This window comes from Balaenoptera physalus (genome assembly GCF_965194825.1).
Source record: "Balaenoptera physalus genome assembly, chromosome: 3".
NCBI classification, from domain to species: Eukaryota; Metazoa; Chordata; class Mammalia; order Artiodactyla; family Balaenopteridae; genus Balaenoptera; species Balaenoptera physalus.
The window spans coordinates 136970975-136990597 of NC_138890.1; the positions used below are offsets into that span (position 1 = coordinate 136970975).

Sequence of the window (19623 nt, forward strand, 5' to 3'; positions counted from 1 at the left end):
TATTTTAGATATATTTTGAAGGTAGGGCCAGCAGGGTTTCTTGAGAGGTTAGTTTTTGAATAATAATAATAAAAAAAAAAAACCAAAGGATGACCCCAAGGTTTTCAGCTAGAACTAAAAGCAACTGAGTGGCCATCATCAGATAAGGGGGATACGGTCAGTAGAGCAAGATTTTGAGGTAAGGGAAGTTCAGCAGGAGGTGTTTTCAGTTGGAGATGTCTATCAGCCATCCATGGTCGTATTTTGTTTGGCATTAGAAGCTTACTATATATAATACCCACATGAAGATGACAAATTTCAAAGCCTACAGCTTATAAATATAAATACTGTTCCTTATATTGTTTAGTTCCAGGCCATTGACAACACAAGGAGTCCGGTGAGTTCCATATGGCTACCTGCTTAGAACATAAAAGGAGCTGGTGATGGGAAGAATTCACCTGTAAGACTCCACATCTCTAGGAAGGGAGAAGACGGGTAAGAGAGTTCATTTTTAGCTCTTGGCTGGGAAACACTGCGATTACAAATTTAATAGCTAAACTCTTTGGCATATGTTGAAGGGCGATTTTAGTCTCCTGGCCTCATTATGCTGCCTCAGACTTCTGTGGCTGCCAGATCACTTCCTCAAATAGTGGGATGGCTACACCCTCAGGGTCTTTCAGTCCCCCAAATGCAAAGTCCACCGACTTCATTATTGCTAGAACATCTTAAGCCTACTGTTCTGTCTCACAAAAATCCTGGAAATTAGCTTTTGCACTGGAAGCAACTGAATCAATAAAAACTGATCCTGTTACGCTGACTCATCCAACATGCAGTTTTCCTGAAGTTAAACTCAAAAGCCAAAATAGTCAATTTAAAGCCTTGGGATGGTATAAATTCCACATTCTTGTGCCCCGGCGGGGAGGAAAGGAATGCTTTTAAGGTCACACATTTTTATAAATCAAAGCCCATGAGATAGTACCTTTTAAATAGGTGCTTTGGCAGATGGCTATCAATGCTAAGAACTGGAAAAGCAACCATATTTGTAAACTACTTTACATTTTATAAAGCACATTTTATCCTTTATTTTATTATAAGGATCTTCTTTGATCCTTATAAATACTCTGTGAGATCAAATATTATAACTACTCCTGTTTTCATATAAGGAAACTGACTCTGTCTGATTGGCAGCAAAGTCTAGATCTGCACCTACGCCCTTTCACTCCAAACCTCCAATTCTTTCTGTCGTATTAAGCTGACTTAGAACTCTTCCAGGAGAGCTACTCACTGTTGTCCTGTCACCTGGGCCCTAAGCAAATTAACAAATAGGTTCCACCTGTGCCACTTAGCATTTACCAGATCCTTCTTCAGACAGAGTTGATGGATGGGAAAGTTTCAGACAAGTAGCCACCGGGAAGGTGTGTGTGTGTGTGTGTGAGTCCCAGCACCATCGTGAATGAACTCATTCTAAAAACAGACATTCAGGCATTAACACAGAGGAAAGCTTAAAATGATAAGACTAGCTGGTGAGGCACAGAGGATTTTCACAGATCACTGAAGGTCTCCAGATACTCTGGAGCAGCAGATCTATTCCACATGCAAGTCACAAAAGATGGGCATGTATGTGTGTCCCTATGTTTGTGGGCACACATACAAATCTGTGTCCAGAGCAGGGAACATTTCAAGTGCCCTTTCTACTATAATGCAAACCATTTAAAAAATTTAGCCATAAAGATAACTTTAACTTAGTGGAAAAAAATTAACGACTATGGTGTGACAAAGGTAGGTGAATCAACACTAGAGTGGTCCATGGGGGTCTAAAAGGTACTTGGTTCCCTACCTACCCTGCCCCTACTGCCAGCCAAGCGAAAGTCATTGTTGATAGGAAACACGCCACTTTGTATACCTATATTAACAGTGTTGGTTTAAGTACATGACAATAGCAAGCATAATAATTAATTATAAAAATGTTAACAGTAAGTTTTTTAAACTTAAAAGTGCAAGAATATATTACTGTCAGACTTCTAATGCCTTTGCAGAATCAAAAATATGACTAAGTTAGAAGTTGGTGAAAATAACTAAAATGTAATGGAAGAACAAAAAGGAAAACATATGTCATGGATTTAAAATAAAAGCAAACCTTGTGAATAAGCAAAGTAAGCATGTTAAATGGCACTACCAGGAAAACCTTAATGTCAAGAGAATTTTACCTTTGGAAAGAGACATAAAGGAGGATATTGGCTAATATTTAAAGGTTATATAATGAAAGATGAAGACATGATTATTTTGGAAAAGGGATCAGAATAGCATCCTTGGCCAAGAAAAAGAAGAAATGGACCAAAGCTAATCCGTGACAGATGAGAAATGGCTGAGGATGAGGCAGTGGAGGGAGCTGGGGATGAACTCGTTATTTAAAATCCTGATTTTCCTCCTGTATATTTTTACAAGGAGCTAATGAGAGTACCTCATATGTGCACAGTAGTTTAGTTTTTGAAGTGTTTTACTCTTATTCTCTCACAAGGTGCTAAAAACTTCTGGTTTGGTCAGGATGGCATTTTCTTTGTGCTCTAGAGAGGTTGGTGTGACTTTCCCAAAGTCACCCAGCTAGTGGTGGGGAAGCTGAGGGTAAAACCCTTCTGTTCTGGCTCTTGATTTATATGACAAATCCCTATCTATGAGAGAATGAAAAGACAAATGGGAACTGTCATCCCAGGCAACCCTTTTCTGTAACAATTTTTAATCCAAAATGCTAAATGAAGTTTATCTTACTTTATAAAGTTTATATGAAAATTATATTTAAATATTATTTATAAATGCCAATTACATTCTGCCACTTTCTTCCTTGGTTACTTATAAAAATATGTCCACTTGGAACACCTTACCTCTGTTTGCATTAACCTACCCTATGCTTATTACTTCTTAGCTCTGTAAACTTAGGCAAACTAATAAAGCTTTCTAAGTCTCGCTCCTCTCCTCTCATTTGTAAAATAGGTAATTATTCGACAAAGCTCTTAAAGAGTCATCATGAGTATTATGTGTTTGGCAAAGAATTTACCAGTATTGGTATTACCAATGTACTATATGACATAATCTTTGATGTCTGTTGCAGAATTGAATGTTACTTCTTCATTATTTATCTAAAATTCTCTACAAGAGATATTTTGTACAATCTGTTATATTTGTAACACACATAATGCTTTACTACAATTTTTCCTAATTAAAAAGTAAAAACGGGGACTTCCCTGGTGGCTCAGTGGTTAAGAATCCACCTGCCAATGCAGGGGACATGGGTTCGAGCCCTGGTCCAGGAAGATCCCACATGTCACGGAGCAACTAAGCCCGTGAGCCACAACTACTGAGCCTGCGCTCTAGAGCCCAGGAGCCACAACTACTGAGCCCACGAGCCACAACCACTGAGCCCGTGCGCCTAGAGCTGGTGCTCCGCAACAAGAGAAGCCACCACAATGAGAAGCCCACGCACCTCAACAAAGAGTAGCCCCCGCTCGATGCATCTAGAGGAAGCCCATGTGCAGCAATGAAGACCCAATGCAGCCAAAATAAATAAATAAATAAAAACAAACAAACAAATAAATAAATTTATAAAAAGTAAAAGCTATACTATATAAAGATGGAAGGTTTTTTTTTTTTTTGGCTGTGGCACTTGTTCATTATATTTCTCCTCTTAAAGAACAAGCAAGCACTGGTCCTCACTAGAACAAGAAAATACATTTCTACAACTGGAAATACCCTCAATTCCCAGACAGTCCTCGTCACACAAGTGATTGCAGTGTCCTAAGGTTTTTGAGTCATATAATGAGCTCAGACGGTTCTTGGGACAGGCCCTCAGATGAGACAAACAGAAAGAGTGCATATCACCACAAGCTTCCAGGAAGTGAGTTTAAACATATCACAATCCTTTGTGTAATTGTTTGTGATAAGGATTGCATCACCTACATTCGAACATCCTGTGTATAAAGTGAGGGCTCCAAAGTGGGATGACCCTTTGTGGGTCTCACTCAGGGGAGAAGAGACCACAGATTTCCGTACAGGTAGAATGCTCTGGTACTCTGTTTGTGAGGTAATCTTGCTTTCAAAGTCATCCAGCTCATGTGAGACCATGAGAAAGTTTCAAGAATTTGCAAAGCTGTATTACTACTGTTTTTAGAATAAAAGTCCACAGTGTAATAAAAGTATAATAAATAAAACTAGCAAAGGAGTCAAGATTATTTTGTTAAAATCTTGTACATCCCAGTGCAAAATATGCCTATAAATTCTTAGAAAAATGGGACATATGGAACAGCTAAAGTTGTACTTTAAAAACAGTGGAGTGTGATTTAAGAAAACTCAGACTAGAGCTCTAAGTGAGTAGTCAGAAGGCAGGAAAGGGCTGAAAGATAGAGTCAGGGCTCAACAAGACAGATTGTAAAGAAAGTCCAAGTGAGCAGAGGAAAACACTGCCAAGACAGCAGCTTCACAACAGGCAGTAGGGAGTAAAAAAAAAATAAAGGGATGTGTGTGTGAGTGTGTATTACATATATAAAGTCTAAGGGGAAAAAATTCACAGTTTATTAAAGAAATTCACAGTAATATCACTTTCTGCGCCCGAAGTTAACTTGATTAGTATCAGAAGAAAAGTTAATGCTTAAACAGTCTTTCCCACATCTGCTACTCCCATAATGTCTGTGCAATTGTCATAAATTAGGAGTGGGGAAGGGCACAGTGCCAATTGTCAAAGCAAACAGGCAATTCTGGGTTCCAAGTTTTGTATTATGTTCCTTGAGCCGGAGGGCTGTGAACGCTGCTGGTCCTACCCACGGCCACCCCAGCACTGGGGCGGGAAAGCCCACTCACCTGGATCTTGCTCATCCGTGCCCTCTGAGCAAGGCACCTTGGCAGGGCCAGCTAGTGAGAGAGGCCAGGATGGAACCCTGTCCCTTTAGTGCCCCATGCCTTGGTTTCTGTCTACTGGCTTCATTCTAAGTCAGCGTTCCCTACTCCAGGTGACAAAGGGTCCTCGCAAGCATTCATGTTCCCTTTTGCAGCAGAAGGCTCCAGACAGATCCCAGCTCATCTAGAGCTCTTTCCAATGAATAAATGGGCTGTTGTTGGCTTATCCAATAAGGGCTATAACTTATACCTGTCAACTAAAAAAATTATTCACAACCTAAAAGTTGAGAGTTATGTTTTATCCGGTGGGAAATTTTAGGACTTCAAGCCCCGGAGGCCGCGCATCTCAAGTAACCCTGAGAGAACTGCTCCCAGGAGGCGAGGGGGGAGCCAGGATGTATAAGAGTTTTGCAACAAAGGGCAGGTAGTCTGAACGTCAAAAGGTTACTGTTAATTAAAGAAAACCAGATATGCCAAGTTAAAGAATTTAGCTTCTTTAGAAAGCTAAATTTTCAGAAAATTTAGCTTCATTTTCAGAAAATGAGCTTTTAATAGTAAGTTAATATAGCAAGTGACACTAAAGGAACACAAATGCTGTTAACTATGGGGTTGGCACTTACGCCCCTGGCACTATTCACGACCGTCTGCTCTGCACGTCCATCTTCCTCACTGACTCGACGCCACGCGCCTTGAAGTCAAGGTCTGTATTTTGTACTTCCTGCACCTCACATAGCATCCAGCCTGTGGTGCGTGAGAAAATCATGTCCATGACTTGGATGTTACAAGGCCAGATCAGTGAGGGACCCAGGTTGGCATGCCAGGCCAACTTCTCTTCTCTTTCCTTCCTGCTTCACACCTTCACAGGCTGTAGCCCTCAGGTAAGACGCTCCCTTCTCTTCTTCCTGGGGGTGGGGCATGCACATACCCGCTGGTGGTTCTACATAGGCTTGAGGGAAGGAAGGCCTCAATAAGCCTCATACTACATCTAACCAGAAAGCTCTATACTGGAGCTAAAAGCACCAGCCCAGCCAATAGTAGAGGGCTGCCTTGTTGGCCACTAACCATTGTCTTGTGTTTATGTATCTTTCCAGGATGTCATGAGAAGGTCAAGGCAGGATTTAGAAATGCCTGGTGTCCGCCGGTCTTGACATAACCCTATCAGCACCAGAATCTCACCATAAACTGTTAACATATTTGTCTTTTAGCAATGCTTTGTATGCTTAGAGGGAGTCCTGGAAGGAGAAAGGAGATGTGGCTCACTTTGCCAGGACTCTGCCTGCTAGGTTCCTGTCAACTTGGTCCCTTTCGGTCTTGACTTCCAACCTGCAGCGCGGCCAGTGTTTGAGTTGCCTACAGTCCTCGACAGGCTTATCATCCCTAACAGCATCTATTGCTAATGGTGCCTCTTTCTCTGTCCCAGAAAAACTCTTACTTAAAAAGAATAACCTCAAGTTTAATGCCAGGTTGTCCTCAGCAAGGCCACACTTATGAAGTGGACCATCAGAGTGCGTCTGAAGGTCTTGTTCAGCGCCTACGTAAGTCTGTCTGCTAGAGATCACCTGGTAGACTACCTCGCGTGAATCAGTGGGGACTAGGACTTTCATTCAGTAATTCAACAAGTAATTAGTGACCCCTCTACTCGACGCCAGGTGCCACTCTGGGTTCTGAGCACGTACCAGCGCACAAAGCAATGTCCCTATCCTCGGAGACAGAGCAGAAGATGCATAATGAGCACAGAAACATATAAAGATAGTTTCAGATAGTAATAACTGCTATTTAGAAAATAAACCAACACAAAAGGCTAGAGAGGGACTGGGAGGTGTTGCGAGGTGCTAATTCAGACAGGCTGGCTCTGAAAGGTCTCTCTGAGCAGGAGGCATTTGAGCAAAACTGAGAAATCAGAGCCAAAGTCTTGGCAAGACTGTCCCTTCCAGGAGAAAAGCGTGTGCACCGAAGCTCTGAAGCAGGAATGAGTTAACAATCTTCTCCCACCTGTTCATCTCCAGTCTTAAGACCCACCTCATGATTCACCTCCTCCAGGATGCCTTCTGTGACACGCTACCCGTATGAGTGATAATTTCATTTTGTTTCCCCATCATACAGACAGGCACGCTTCTAAATGTGGATAATTTGGATTCTGAGTGTTTCTTTGAATTCCATTTTTTAGAGCACCAGACGTAAGTTCACACAGGAAAAAGGGTATGACAGATGGAATACTGCCTGCCATATCAGTAAACAAAGGATACCACAGTCATCAGCACTGCAGACACTGCCCATGGTGAGCTGGTGAGCCCTGAGGGCACAGGAAGGGAAGAATACCTGCCCTCTAGCAGCCAACAGACTGCAGCCACTCCCTTCGGTGAGCCCTGAGGAAACTCAGGGTATGAAAACACAGGACACTGGCCCCCAGATAGCTGAGGTGCACATCAAAGGAATGATTTCAGTGAGTTCAGATTCTTGCATCTTCCCATACATAGAAAAGCGCTAAATTCTTTAACTTGACATATCTGGTTTTCTTTAATTAACAGTAATCTTTTGACATTCAGACTACCTGCCTTTTGTTGCAAAACTCTTATATATCCTGGCTCCCCCCTCGCCTCCTGGGAGCAGTTCTCTCAGGGTTACTTGAGATGCACGGCCTCCGGGGCTTGAAGTCCTAAAATTTCCCACCGGATAAAACATAACTCTCAACTTTTAGGTTGTGAATAATTTTTTTAGTTGACAGGTATAAATTATAGCCCTTATTGGATAAGCCAACAACAGCCCATTTATTCATTGGAAAGAGCTCTAGATGAGCTGGGATCTGTCTGGAGCCTTCTGCTGCAAAAGGGAGCATGAATGCTTGCGAGGACCCTTTGTCACCTGGAGTAGGGAACGCTGACTTAGAATGAAGCCAGTAGACAAAGCTTTGCTGAAGGAGAAAATTTAGGGAACAATTCTACCACCTAGAAATGGTCCAGGGGCAGCACTAGCCAGCTGAGCACGTACAAAGCCTAATGGATACCAGTTTACAGAGTAAGAAAGGAAGACAAATCTATTTATCTATCTATCTATCTATCTATCTATCTATCTATCTATCTATCTATTTAACATCAAATGGTCAAAATCTGGTATTACGAATTTACTATGGAATATTTATAGAAAATTTTCTATCTAGGTTTTAAAAAAGTACCTTTATGCCAGCCCATTAATTATCAATCGGAGAGTTACCGACTCCCAAAGAAAAATCCTTCATTTAAGGATATTTGAGGACTACCCGTTAATTACATATACATGCACCAATTTGAACAAGCAATTGTAGTCAAATATTAAATTTATTTAGTGTTTTTACTGAAGTCATAAAGAAGAGACTATTCTTACCAGTTGCCTTCTGGATTTATGAACTGCTGCACTGCATAGCCAAACTGTTCACTTGAAGGACCGGAAAATATCTTTGCTTCCGGGAGACCAACATTGTACGCCACACAGCAGTTTAAAATGCCTATGAAGGAACAATAAAAATGTAGTCCATATTTACAATTTGTGAATATAAGTTTGTAATATAATTATCAAAGGCCACTTAAAAAAAAAAGTGTTCGAAGTAATAATTATTCTCTTTATCAATGTTTACCAAGAAATAGTGGCTACTGATTTTTAAGTACTAATTTGGGGCCCTGACACCATGCTAAGTACTTTACTTCCATGATTCATTATTTCATTCATCTTCATAGCAATCCTAAAATATGATTTTTTTTTTTTTTTTTGGCCACACAACACGGCTTGCAGGATCTCAGTTCCCCAACCTGGGATCAAACCTGTGTCTGCTGCAACGGAAGCGTGGAGTCCTAAGCACTGGACAGCCAGGGAATTCCCTGATTGCTAATATTATATTTGTTTTGCAGAAATTTCTGAGGTTCCTGGAGATAAGTGGGTCTCACAGGTAGTAAGTGATAAGGGAAGGGCAGGATTTGAACATGGGGCTGTCTGACTGAAGAGCTTGAACTCTTAAACAACATATTACCTCTAGGGATTAAGTAACTTCAGTTCTATTTGTCCTTCCTAATGCAAGACTCTAAACCACCCAAGGGCAGGGTTGGAAGGTTATCTTCTATTTCTTTTGAATCTCCCTGAAGATCTTGACATGAACTCTATATGAAATGTCTGTTGAAAAAGCATTGCTGACTACATCAAAGGAGGTAAAAAAAAAAAAATCACAGCTGCTTGAAAATTGTATCATTTTTTTCAGAAAGAATCATTTCTGAGAATGAAAATGTAAGGGAAAGGGGTCATATCTTTTATTCCAGCAGGAACTGCAAAAGTGGTTTTGTTTTTTGATGCTTCTTTCTGAGTGTTCGAGAAATGATATTCATTCTCAAAAACAACAAAGGCCTCGATAGGATAAAGCCTTGATAGGATAAAGCCTGGATAGACCTTTTTAAAAAACCTTGTTTGTGATGGAAAGGGAAAGAGGGGAAAGAGTAAGGTTGATGAAGTCTCCCCCTCTGACACTGATAGCGTTAATGCTGGTCATCCTACATTCTAGAGAAAGAAGGTTGTGTGGATATTAATGTTCTCTATGGAGATGGGAACAGGCTTCAAGCTGTTTGAGATCAGTAGTTACCTTAGCAGACACTGAAGGCAGAGTGGACTTTTCAAAACTGACATCAAAGTTCCATTAATATGGGTTTTCACAAAGGAATAACCCACTTTCTGGGCCACATTGAAAGTGCACAGGATTTCATAAATCTATTGTTTCAGGCATTGAAAGGATGGAGGAAAAGGGCTGGCTCTTCCATTATGCCCGTGTACTTCTGGGGACAGATTCTGAAATGTGCTCCAAAGGAATAATGAGGTCAGTGATGAAGCTTTGGGGACTTAAAGTAGTTGACGTGCCTCTTTACCTGCCAAAATCATTCTACCGCGGATTTGTTCACTCAACAGTGCTCAGCTCACTAGTATTTTTTAGAAATAAATGTGCTGCCAGGAAGAGAAGGACAAATCATAATTTTCAAATACTCTGTAGCAAAATCTACACAGCTTCACATTTGCAAATTTTCTCCTTAATATCTATTTTTGATATGCACCGCTGCTTCTTTATACTTTTCAGGAAATAAAATGCAAGCGAAAATAATGTAGCAAAGTAAGCAGAGAACCAGAACTGACATTCAGAATGTTGGTGTTTCCAATCAACAGTTTAACTTTACCCCATAGTGCAGAACTCAATAAATCCTATTTAAATACGTTACCAATTATCTAACAAACTAGTAAAAGCTTGGGGAGGTGATATCAAACTGTCTCCTCTTTTAAAATATCTTTTGCTCGAAAGACCACATATGGTCATATATATAATGACCTCATTTTTTCCCCTAATAATTAGACCTTGGCAGATCATGGCATGACATGAAATCACGATGGAGTCCATTTTATCACGTAGCAGTTAAATTTTATTATATATATGCACAAATATGTGTATATATACTTATATGTATATACTATGTATATACACACATATATGCATGTGTATATACATACATATATAAACTATTAGTTAAAAATGTAAATCATATCATTTCATCTCTCTGCTTAAAATACCCCAATGTCTGAGAATAAAATCTAATTTCCTTACCACAGTTTCAAAAGCCCTTCATGATCTGGCCCTTGTGTATCTGGTGACTTTCACTTTCCACCACTGTCCTTGCTCACTGTGTTCCAGCCACACTGGCTCTCCTTCTGTCCCTTGAACACATCCAGTTCATTCTGCTATGGCCTTTGCAGCAGCTTGACCCACTGCCTACAGCCCTCTTCCCCACTCGGTATTTGTGTCCTGCCACCTATTCACCATTTAAGTCTTTGCTCAAGTCTCTGCTGTTCTCGTAGAGACCTCTCCTCACTCCTCTACCAGCAACATCCTTCTCCATCATTACCCCAGTATCGCAGCGCTTCTCATCTGAAGTGATCTTATGTATCTGCATTGTTTTGTGTCTCTCTGCCTACTAAAATCTAAGCGACTTGAGAGCTCAGATCTTATTTCTTTTATTCACTCCTATTTTCCCAGCACCTAGGGTAATATTTGTTGAATGAAATGAATTTTTAATGAATATGTGTTCTTTGATGATGATTTGGAATATAGACAAAATTAGGGGGAGAAAGATCACTCATAATCATATCATTCTCATGCAAGTGCAGTTAATTTCCTTCCAGTATTTTTTCCCTCTAATATTTAAACCATAATGTATATTCCAATTTGTAGCCTACTATTTCTTAATGCTTATGTTTGTCCGTCTATGTCAGAATCATCTTGATTCATTTGATCCCCACCAATCTTGTGAAACAGCAAAACCTAGCTATTATTACCAATGTATAAATATGGAAACTGCAACTCATGGAGATTAGATGTCTTTCTTGCTCAGTGTCACACAATTGGTAGTTGATATCTGAGTCTTGGTCTGGCTCATCTTCTCAAACTTATTGTCCAGAATTTCCATTCATAAATGGTCTGCTCATTTTTCTCACAAAACATGTCCTTCTCCATCACCATTCCTTCATTCCATTGATACTAAATCTCTTCTTTCCTGTACTTCAATCCTTCCTTCAAGAGCCTGCCACTTTTGATAAATCTGGACAATCTCAGTTCACTATACTTATTTTTCTCAAATATATATTTAAAACTCACTATGTCACCATTTCACACTTTGCCTATGATAGCTAATTAGCTTCTATAAATTTAATGTAAGTATTCTGTCTAATTCAATGTCTATTTCCTTTTTACAATCCCACTGGTCATAGTAATGTGTTCCCATGTCTGTCCTCACAAATTAACTGAATCATATGGAAAATAACAACCCTATTTGGTTCACTGTGTTTCCTTACCCCCCAAACATGCCCACACACTAAGAAATGAATCATTCAAAAATATTTATCCAACTCCTTTGGGAGGCATTTTCCTAGGTCCTAGAGATACAGCAATGAACAAAACAGACAAGATCTCTGCTGTCTTTGAGTTTCCTTTCTTGTAATTGGAATAAAATAACGAACAATTATATCATCATGGGATAAGTATTTAATTTCAGAAAGCTAAAAGAACCCTGATCCAAAAGTTGAGAAGAGGGTACATCTGAGTTTGAAGCCTTCATAGAAGAGGTGGCAATCCATGGACCTTGGAGGATGAGCTGGAATTCACTGCATAAAGAGGAAGGCCAAGGTCATTCCAGGCCCAAGGAACATCCTGCTCAGCATTATGGAGAAGTGAAAGAGCAGAGTATGGGGACGGTGAGAAACTGGCCCAGCAAGTCATAGATTACTAATTTATACATTCCAGGTCTATATTAGCTGCAGTGAGTTTCAAGGTGACTTCAGCCTTGCCCTGTCAGGATCATGTCAGAGTGTAACTCTTCCCTCCTGTCCTCATGCAGATGCCTGTGAATGCAGTAATAGTGCAGCAAAGTACTTATCCAAGGTGACCTTGCTGTATATTTGTTGATAGTAACCGAGCCCAGGTATTCAGTGAATCTCACAAAACCTTACTGCAAAAATAAGCAATGTATGTCCTGGAGGGTTAACTAATTTCCTCTCTGTCTGCAATTAAAAGAGTGTCGTGTTTCTTTCTTGATTATAACCTGGCTTGTTGTCATTTTTATATCCACAGGCAAACCAGATAGTTAAGCACACATTGATTAATGCAAACTTCTTTTTTTTTTTTTTTTTTAAATTTTTATTTATTATTTATTTATTATGTTTATTTTTGGCTGTGTTGGGTCTCCGTTTCTGTGTGAGGGCTTTCTCCAGTTGCGGCGAGTGGGGGCCACTCTTCATCGCGGTGCGCGGGCCTCTATCGCGGCCTCTCTTGTTGCGGAGCAGAGGCTCCAGACGCGCAGGCTCAGTAGCTGTGGCTCACGGGCCCAGTCGCTCCGCGGCATGTGGGATCTTCCCAGACCAGGGCTCGAACCCGTGTCCCCTGCATTGGCAGGCAGACTCTCAACCACTGCGCCACCAGGGAAGCCCAATGCAAACTTCTTTTTTCTTCCACTCATTTAAAAAGTTTATAGCACCTCCTGCCCTGAGAGTTCCTGCTCATCTCTGAAACAGATTTCTGGGAAACTGTAATAATTAAGAATTAGTTTAAGCAAATATGGAGTTCATTCTCCCACTTTATTCTGGAACCTGATTTTAAGTTATAGGATAATTCAAAAGAGAAATAAATATATGTTTGGTAATGAGATATAGTTAACCCAGTTTTGTTCTCAAAATGTAGTGAAGCTCAGAAAGGAACAAAATCTTCGGAAAACAAGGGCAGAAATAAATGTATTAAACAAAATATATCATTCTATATTCAACACAAAATTTTGTCAAGAAGTATCTTGATTTCTATGATATCATTGTCAGAGCTCAATGACACATATTTGTAGTAGAAGATGGTAGGAAAGTCTAATCTGTGTGGCTAATGCAAAACTTAAGCATATCTACATACATTGAAGGGCAGGTGGGGCTGGCTTTTCATGGAAGGGGTTCATTTGCAAAAAGATCCAGAGAGTTAAAGGGGAAAAAAATTCATGTTAAGAGAAGAGAATTAAGGCCAAAAGCAAGAGGTAGAATTGGGAAAAGAGGAGTATTTTTAACTAGGACTCTCTTATTGCATTCTGGCCCATTCCTGCAGATGTATGCTGGCATTTTCGGGAGGAAATGTCTCTGTTAAGGAGTAAACAAAAATATAAGAACTCTTTTAGTTATAAAATAAGTCAGGGGGATGTAAGGTACTTGCTAAGAGAATAGATCTTAAAAGCTCTCATCACAAGAAAAAAATTTGTAATTATGTGTGGTAATAGATGTTAACTAGACTTATTGTGGCGATCATTTTGCAATATATACATGTATCAAATCATTGTGTTGAAAATAAACAACCCAATCAAAAATGGGCAGAAGATCTAAATAGACATTTCTCCAAAGAAGACATACAGATGGCCAAGAAGCACAGGAAAAGCTGCTCAACATCACTAATTATTAGAGAAATGCAAATCAAAACTACAACGAGGTATCACCTCACACAAATCAGAATGGCCATCATCAAAAAAATCTACAAACAATAAATGCTGGAGAGGGTGTGAAGAAAAGGGAACCCTCCTACACTGTTGCTGGGAATGTAAATTGATACAACCATTATGGAGAACAGTATGGAGGTTCCTTAGAAAACCAAATATAGGGCTTCCCTGGTGGCGCAGTGGTTAAGAATCCGCCTGCCAATGCAGGGGACATGGGTTCGAGCCCTGGTCCGGGAAGATCCCACATGCCATGGAGCAGCTAAGCCCGTGTGCTACAACTACTGAGCCTGTGCTCTAGAGCCCACAAGCCACAACTACTGAGCCTGTGTGCCACAACTACTGAAGCCCGTGTGCCTAGAGCTCGTGCTCCACAATGAGAGAAGCCACCACAATGAGTAGCCCGTGCACCGCAACGAAGAGTAGCCCCCCCTTGCTGCAACTAGAGAAAGCCCGCACATAGCAACAAAGAACCAACACAGGCATAAAAAAACAAAAATAAAAACCAAACTAAATATAAAATTACCATATAATCCAGCAATCCCACAACTGGGCATATATCCAGAGAAAATCATAATTTGAAAAGATACATGCACCCTGATGTTCACTGCAGCACTATTTACAATAGGAAAGACATGTAAACAATCCAAATGTCCATCAACAGAGGAATGGATAAAAAAGATGTGGTACATATATAGAATGGAATATTACTCAGCCATAAAAAAGAACAAAATAATGCCATTTGCAGCAACGTGGATGAACCCAGAGATTATCATACTAAACAACGTCAGACAGAAAGACAGATAGCATATCATATCACTTACATGTGGAATCTAATAAAAAATGATACAAATAAACTTATTTATGAAACAGAAACTGACTCACAGATCTTGAAATCAAACATATGGTTACCAAAGGGGAAATGTGGAGGAAGTGATAAATTAGAAGATTGGGATTGACATATACACATTACTATATGCAAAATAGATAACTAATAGGGACCCACTGATTAGCACAGGGAATTCTACTCAGTATTCTGTAATAACCTACATGGGAAAAGAAGCTGAAAAAGGATGGAGATACATATTTATACATAACTGATTCACTTTGCTGTACACCAGAAACTAACATAACATTAAGTCAAATATACTCCAATAAAAATTTTATAAGTTAATTGTGCTGTACACTTGAAGCTAATATAATATTATGTCAATTATATCTCAATAAAAAATAAAATAAAATCCAAATTACTCATAATTACGAACTCTAAGGTCTGAATCTCTATGAAAGTGCAAGCACAGGGTGCCACTGCTTTAAGGATGTGGAGCAAATCTCTATCCCACGGCTGGTGGGGACAGGTCCTCAGAAGCTGCAGAGGTATCGGCAGAGGCAGGGGCAGCAGGAAGGTCCAGTTATCACCAAGACGCGGGGGAGCTCTCTTAGGGGCAGCAAAGGTTCCCAGAAGAACTGTGCTTAAGAGTCCAGGAGAAACACTCTCACCTAAATCAGGGATGGGTGAAGCTCCAGGTATGATCTGTCTTGGGGCAAATTTCTCCCCATCTGGGGGTCTGTGAACCTAGAAAATAATTTCTCTGATTCTAAAAAAGGATGGTGTGACAGGCATGTGAGAGACATTTCCATTTAAAAGGGAGAGATTAGAAGGAATAAAGGAGTCACTGGTACCAAGAAAGTTTAACATAGCAGGTCAAATTCCGTCAGGTTTTCAGGCCTGAAAATAATCCTCTGTTGCTCAAGGCTCTGTCCTCTGGGCCTGCAACAGCTCTATTGGCCTCTGCTTCTTTGTCCCCTTCAGTCCAAGAGCAGCATTTCTGCTGAGACAACATTCCTAAAAACCTTGTAGGTCTCCTGTGTATGTCATGGGGATCTGTGCCATTTGACAAGAGAGCTCTCCACAGATCTTTCCTGGATAACTCTCTCTCTCTTCCTGGCCTCTGCTGAGATGGTTGACAGGATCCAGGAAGCACACGCCTAATCCATTCAGCAAAACGTTTTCCAGACACACCCTTGGCCTTCTCTTCAGAGCACACTTTCCTAACAATGAGTCTCCTAATATTTGCTCTTTTTTTTTTTTTGAATCTGGATAGACTAAGAATTTCTCAAATCATTAAGTACTGTTCTTTTTTTGTTTAATGCTTCCTTCCTCAATTTACCTCTTTCCTCTTGCACTTTACTACATTCAGCAAGGAAAAAAGCAGCCTGCACCTTCAACATTTTGCTTGGAAATCTCCTCAGCTCAATATCTAAGTCAATTGCTTGAAAGCTTCCCACACAACAGTAGGACACAGTTAGGCCAAACTTTCTGCCACTATATAACAGGGATCACCATTCCTTCAGTTTCCAACAACGTGTTCCTCATTTCCTTCTGAGCCCTCACTGAAAGTGGCTTCAACATTCATGTTTCTCCCAACAGTTTCCACAAGGCGATCTTCAAAGCCCCTCTATCTAAATAAGGTAATATTCACAGATTTTGAGGACTGAGATATAGAAATATCTTTTGGGGACCACCATACAATTCAATATGATGGGTATGCCAGTAGAGTTAGATCCTGCCCGATGTTTACCTGGGCCATTTTTTCAGGGCTGTGTTTGCAGCAAGAAACCTTGAGGGTAAGGTAATCTCACTCTCCAGGACAAAGAATGGGTTTGCTGAATTCTTGCTGTAAAACATCAGGTCACCAAACTCAGTTTTCCTCTCTCATAATGCAACCTACTCAATGTGTGCAAGCTTCCATTTGGAGCCCTTGCCGTTGCCCTCATGATACTTTGGGGGAAGCACAGGGAAACTGATGTAAACATGCTCGTGCTACCTGTCATGCTATGAGTAATAAAGTGTCCTTGGCCTCTGACTCAGGAACCTCATGTCATCTGTCAGCATCCATGAAACTGTAAAGAGCTAATGTATTAGCTTTTACATAGCGTAAAATCAAATATCAGACTTGTCAGAGTGGAGAACAAAAACTCCCCAGTCTGGATATTGAGGGCTGAATGACAATGAAAATGGATAACTCCTGGGGGTTCAGAGAAATCTTGGGAGAGCACTATATTTTCCTGTAAGGGTGGAATAGGGATTCAAAAGAATTATATTTCAATTTTAAGAAGCAAAGAGATTACAGCTAATATCTGGGTAATAATTTCATAATTTGTTCTGCTTCGTAATTTATGGCCACTTTTTTTTTTAATGATGTGTGCATGTATCATTTATTTGACATTTACTCTGCATTCATATTAAAGAAATATGTGCATCACTTTCATGCAGAAATAAATGCATTACTATGTAGTTAAACCTAAAGGGGTGTTATGGATTAATTACATCTTCCCCAAATTCCCATGTTGAAACACTAATTCCTAATGTGACTATATATGAAGATAGGACCTTTAAGGAGGTAATTAGGCTAAAAGAGGTCATAAAGGTGGGAACCTAATCTGATAGGACTGGTGTTCATATAAGAAGAGGAAGAACACCAGATCTCTCTCTCTGCATGTACATACAGAGGAAAGGGCGCATGAAGACACAGCCAGAAGGCAGCAGTCTACAGGCCAGGAAGAGAGGCATCACCAGAAACCAACCTTAATGGCCTCTTGATCTTGGACTACTATCTCCAGAACCGTGAGAAAATAAATTTCTGTTGTTAAAGCCACCCATTCAGCAGTGTCTTGTTACGGCAGCTCCAGCAGACTAAGACGGGGGAAATTGGATTATATCAGAAATTGTCAATTTACTATGCTGAGTTTCAAAGATAAGCCTGTCAATATACAGATGTGCATATATAAATGCAGGAGAGATATATATTAATTCAAGTTATATCATTTAAGGTTCACATTTTGTATGAAAAAAATACAAGTCGTTATTTTGTGACAATAACTACATCAAGTATTAGAGTACTGCGCACACTGTTGGGTGATTTTGATGCCCTTTCACAATTTTTGATCTTGCAGGCAATGAACATCTTCAAAAGTCTATAGCAATTGCTTCTGAAGTCCATTTATTATGACAGTGCTTCCTAACAACTCATTCTCTTTTTTTCATGTGGATGTTGGAGGATGAGTTGCCATCTGGCAGACTCACTGGCTCCCAATGGCCGAGAGGATGGGGTAAAGTACTGGAATACCAGCTCATCAATTCACTTTCTATTTGAACAGTATCTCCCTGAATTCCTTTTATGTGAAAGGAGAAACTCCTCTCTCTTCCTCTCCCTCTCTCTCTCTCAGAATAGCATTTTTGTGCATTTAGCAAGTCAGCGCCTGTTGAATAGCTTGCTCATTAACAAGATATGCCTGACACATCTCGAGGCCATGTATGGAAACAATAGATGTAACTGAGGGAGTATTTCTTCTGTTATATCTCTCTTCACAGGCCACTTCTCTATAAACTTTTGGTTTGGGTCTTCCCCCATCATTTTAGCCTGTACGCACCCATCTTATAATTCACTATCTGCATCTCTTATTGTGATGTACTACCTCGAAATGTTACTTACTGTTCTCTTGTGTACGTTTTGTCTCTTGATAGTTGCATACTCATTGCCTCCCCACCCTGTCTGACCTCACCTCCTATCCTAACTTTTTAGCTCACTCACTTGGCTCCCTTAAACTCACTCTGAACTTAGGCCTTTTGCATTTGTTTCTTCTGCATGGAACACTCTTCCCAGAGCGTTCTGTTTCTACATTAAACATCAACCCATCAGAGCTGCCATTCCTCACTACCTGTGGTGGTCAGGGGGCTCCCAGTGATCCCCCTCTCCTGCTATTCGTGCCTTTGTGTGATCCTCTCCCCTTGAGGGCAGGATCTGTGACTTCAAACCAATAGAAATGAAGATTCAAAATGCAGAATCAAATATCACAGAGTATCACTTCTGTAATTACATTACATAAGACTGTAACTTCCATCTTGCTAGTAGATGCCTTCTCTTGTTGGCTTTGATAAAGCAAAGAGGCCCACAGGGCAAGGAACTGAAGGCAGCCTTCCACTGAGAACCAGTGGGGAACTGAGGCCCTCAATCTAATAGCCCTGGAGAAAATTAATTCTGCCAACAATTAAAATGAGCAGAAGTGGATCCTTCCTCAGTTAAGAATTCAGATGAGACCCCTGCCCTGGCCAACACCTTGTTGCAGCCTTATGAGAGATCCTGAAGCAGAGGACCTCAGTGAAGCCATGCCCAAAGTCCTGACCCACAGAAACTGTAAGATAATAAATGTATATTATTTTAAGTTACCCCATGTGTGGTAATTTGTTATATAGCAATAGATATAATATAACACCAAGCAAAAAAATATCTTCCTGCTTCCCACTCCCTGCCCAGCATTCTCTGTCCCCCTTACTGTGCATTGCTACCTCTTATGTTATGTATTTATCTTTTTAATTTGTCTGCCACCCTCATTAGAAACTGTATTAGAAGAGTTAAGTTTTGTAGGGATTGACATGTCTACAATTTGGGACAGAATGTCTCTTTAAGTAAAAAATTATAAAATTGTGAAACAAATTCAGGTATAAAATTAACTTTTTGTTTAGAATGAGAAAAGTAATCCTAGCAAATAAATAGTTTTAAAAGCTGAAAAATATATTTTTTAAAAAACATACCTTTTACTGATTGCCTGACATACTTCTGTAATACATTTTGCCTTGGCTCTACATCTTTTGATCACCTCTTTACTTGATAACTTTATAAAATCATACTCTCTAAAAAGTAATTTTTTTGACATGGTAAATTGAATGTTTAAAATTATTATTATT

The 19623-nt window shown here is 40.0% G+C and overlaps 1 protein-coding gene across 1 annotated transcript in view; it reads right to left on the reverse strand.

The window, feature by feature from the left end:
* ITGA2 (integrin subunit alpha 2) overlaps positions 1 to 19623 on the reverse strand; it is a 103665-nt gene that overhangs the window by 68937 nt on the left and 15105 nt on the right. The window contains exon 2 of the mRNA XM_082455865.1: positions 8224 to 8344. Within this exon, the coding sequence (XP_082311991.1) occupies positions 8224 to 8344 (121 nt within the window). The remainder of the gene's footprint in view (positions 1 to 8223; positions 8345 to 19623) is intronic.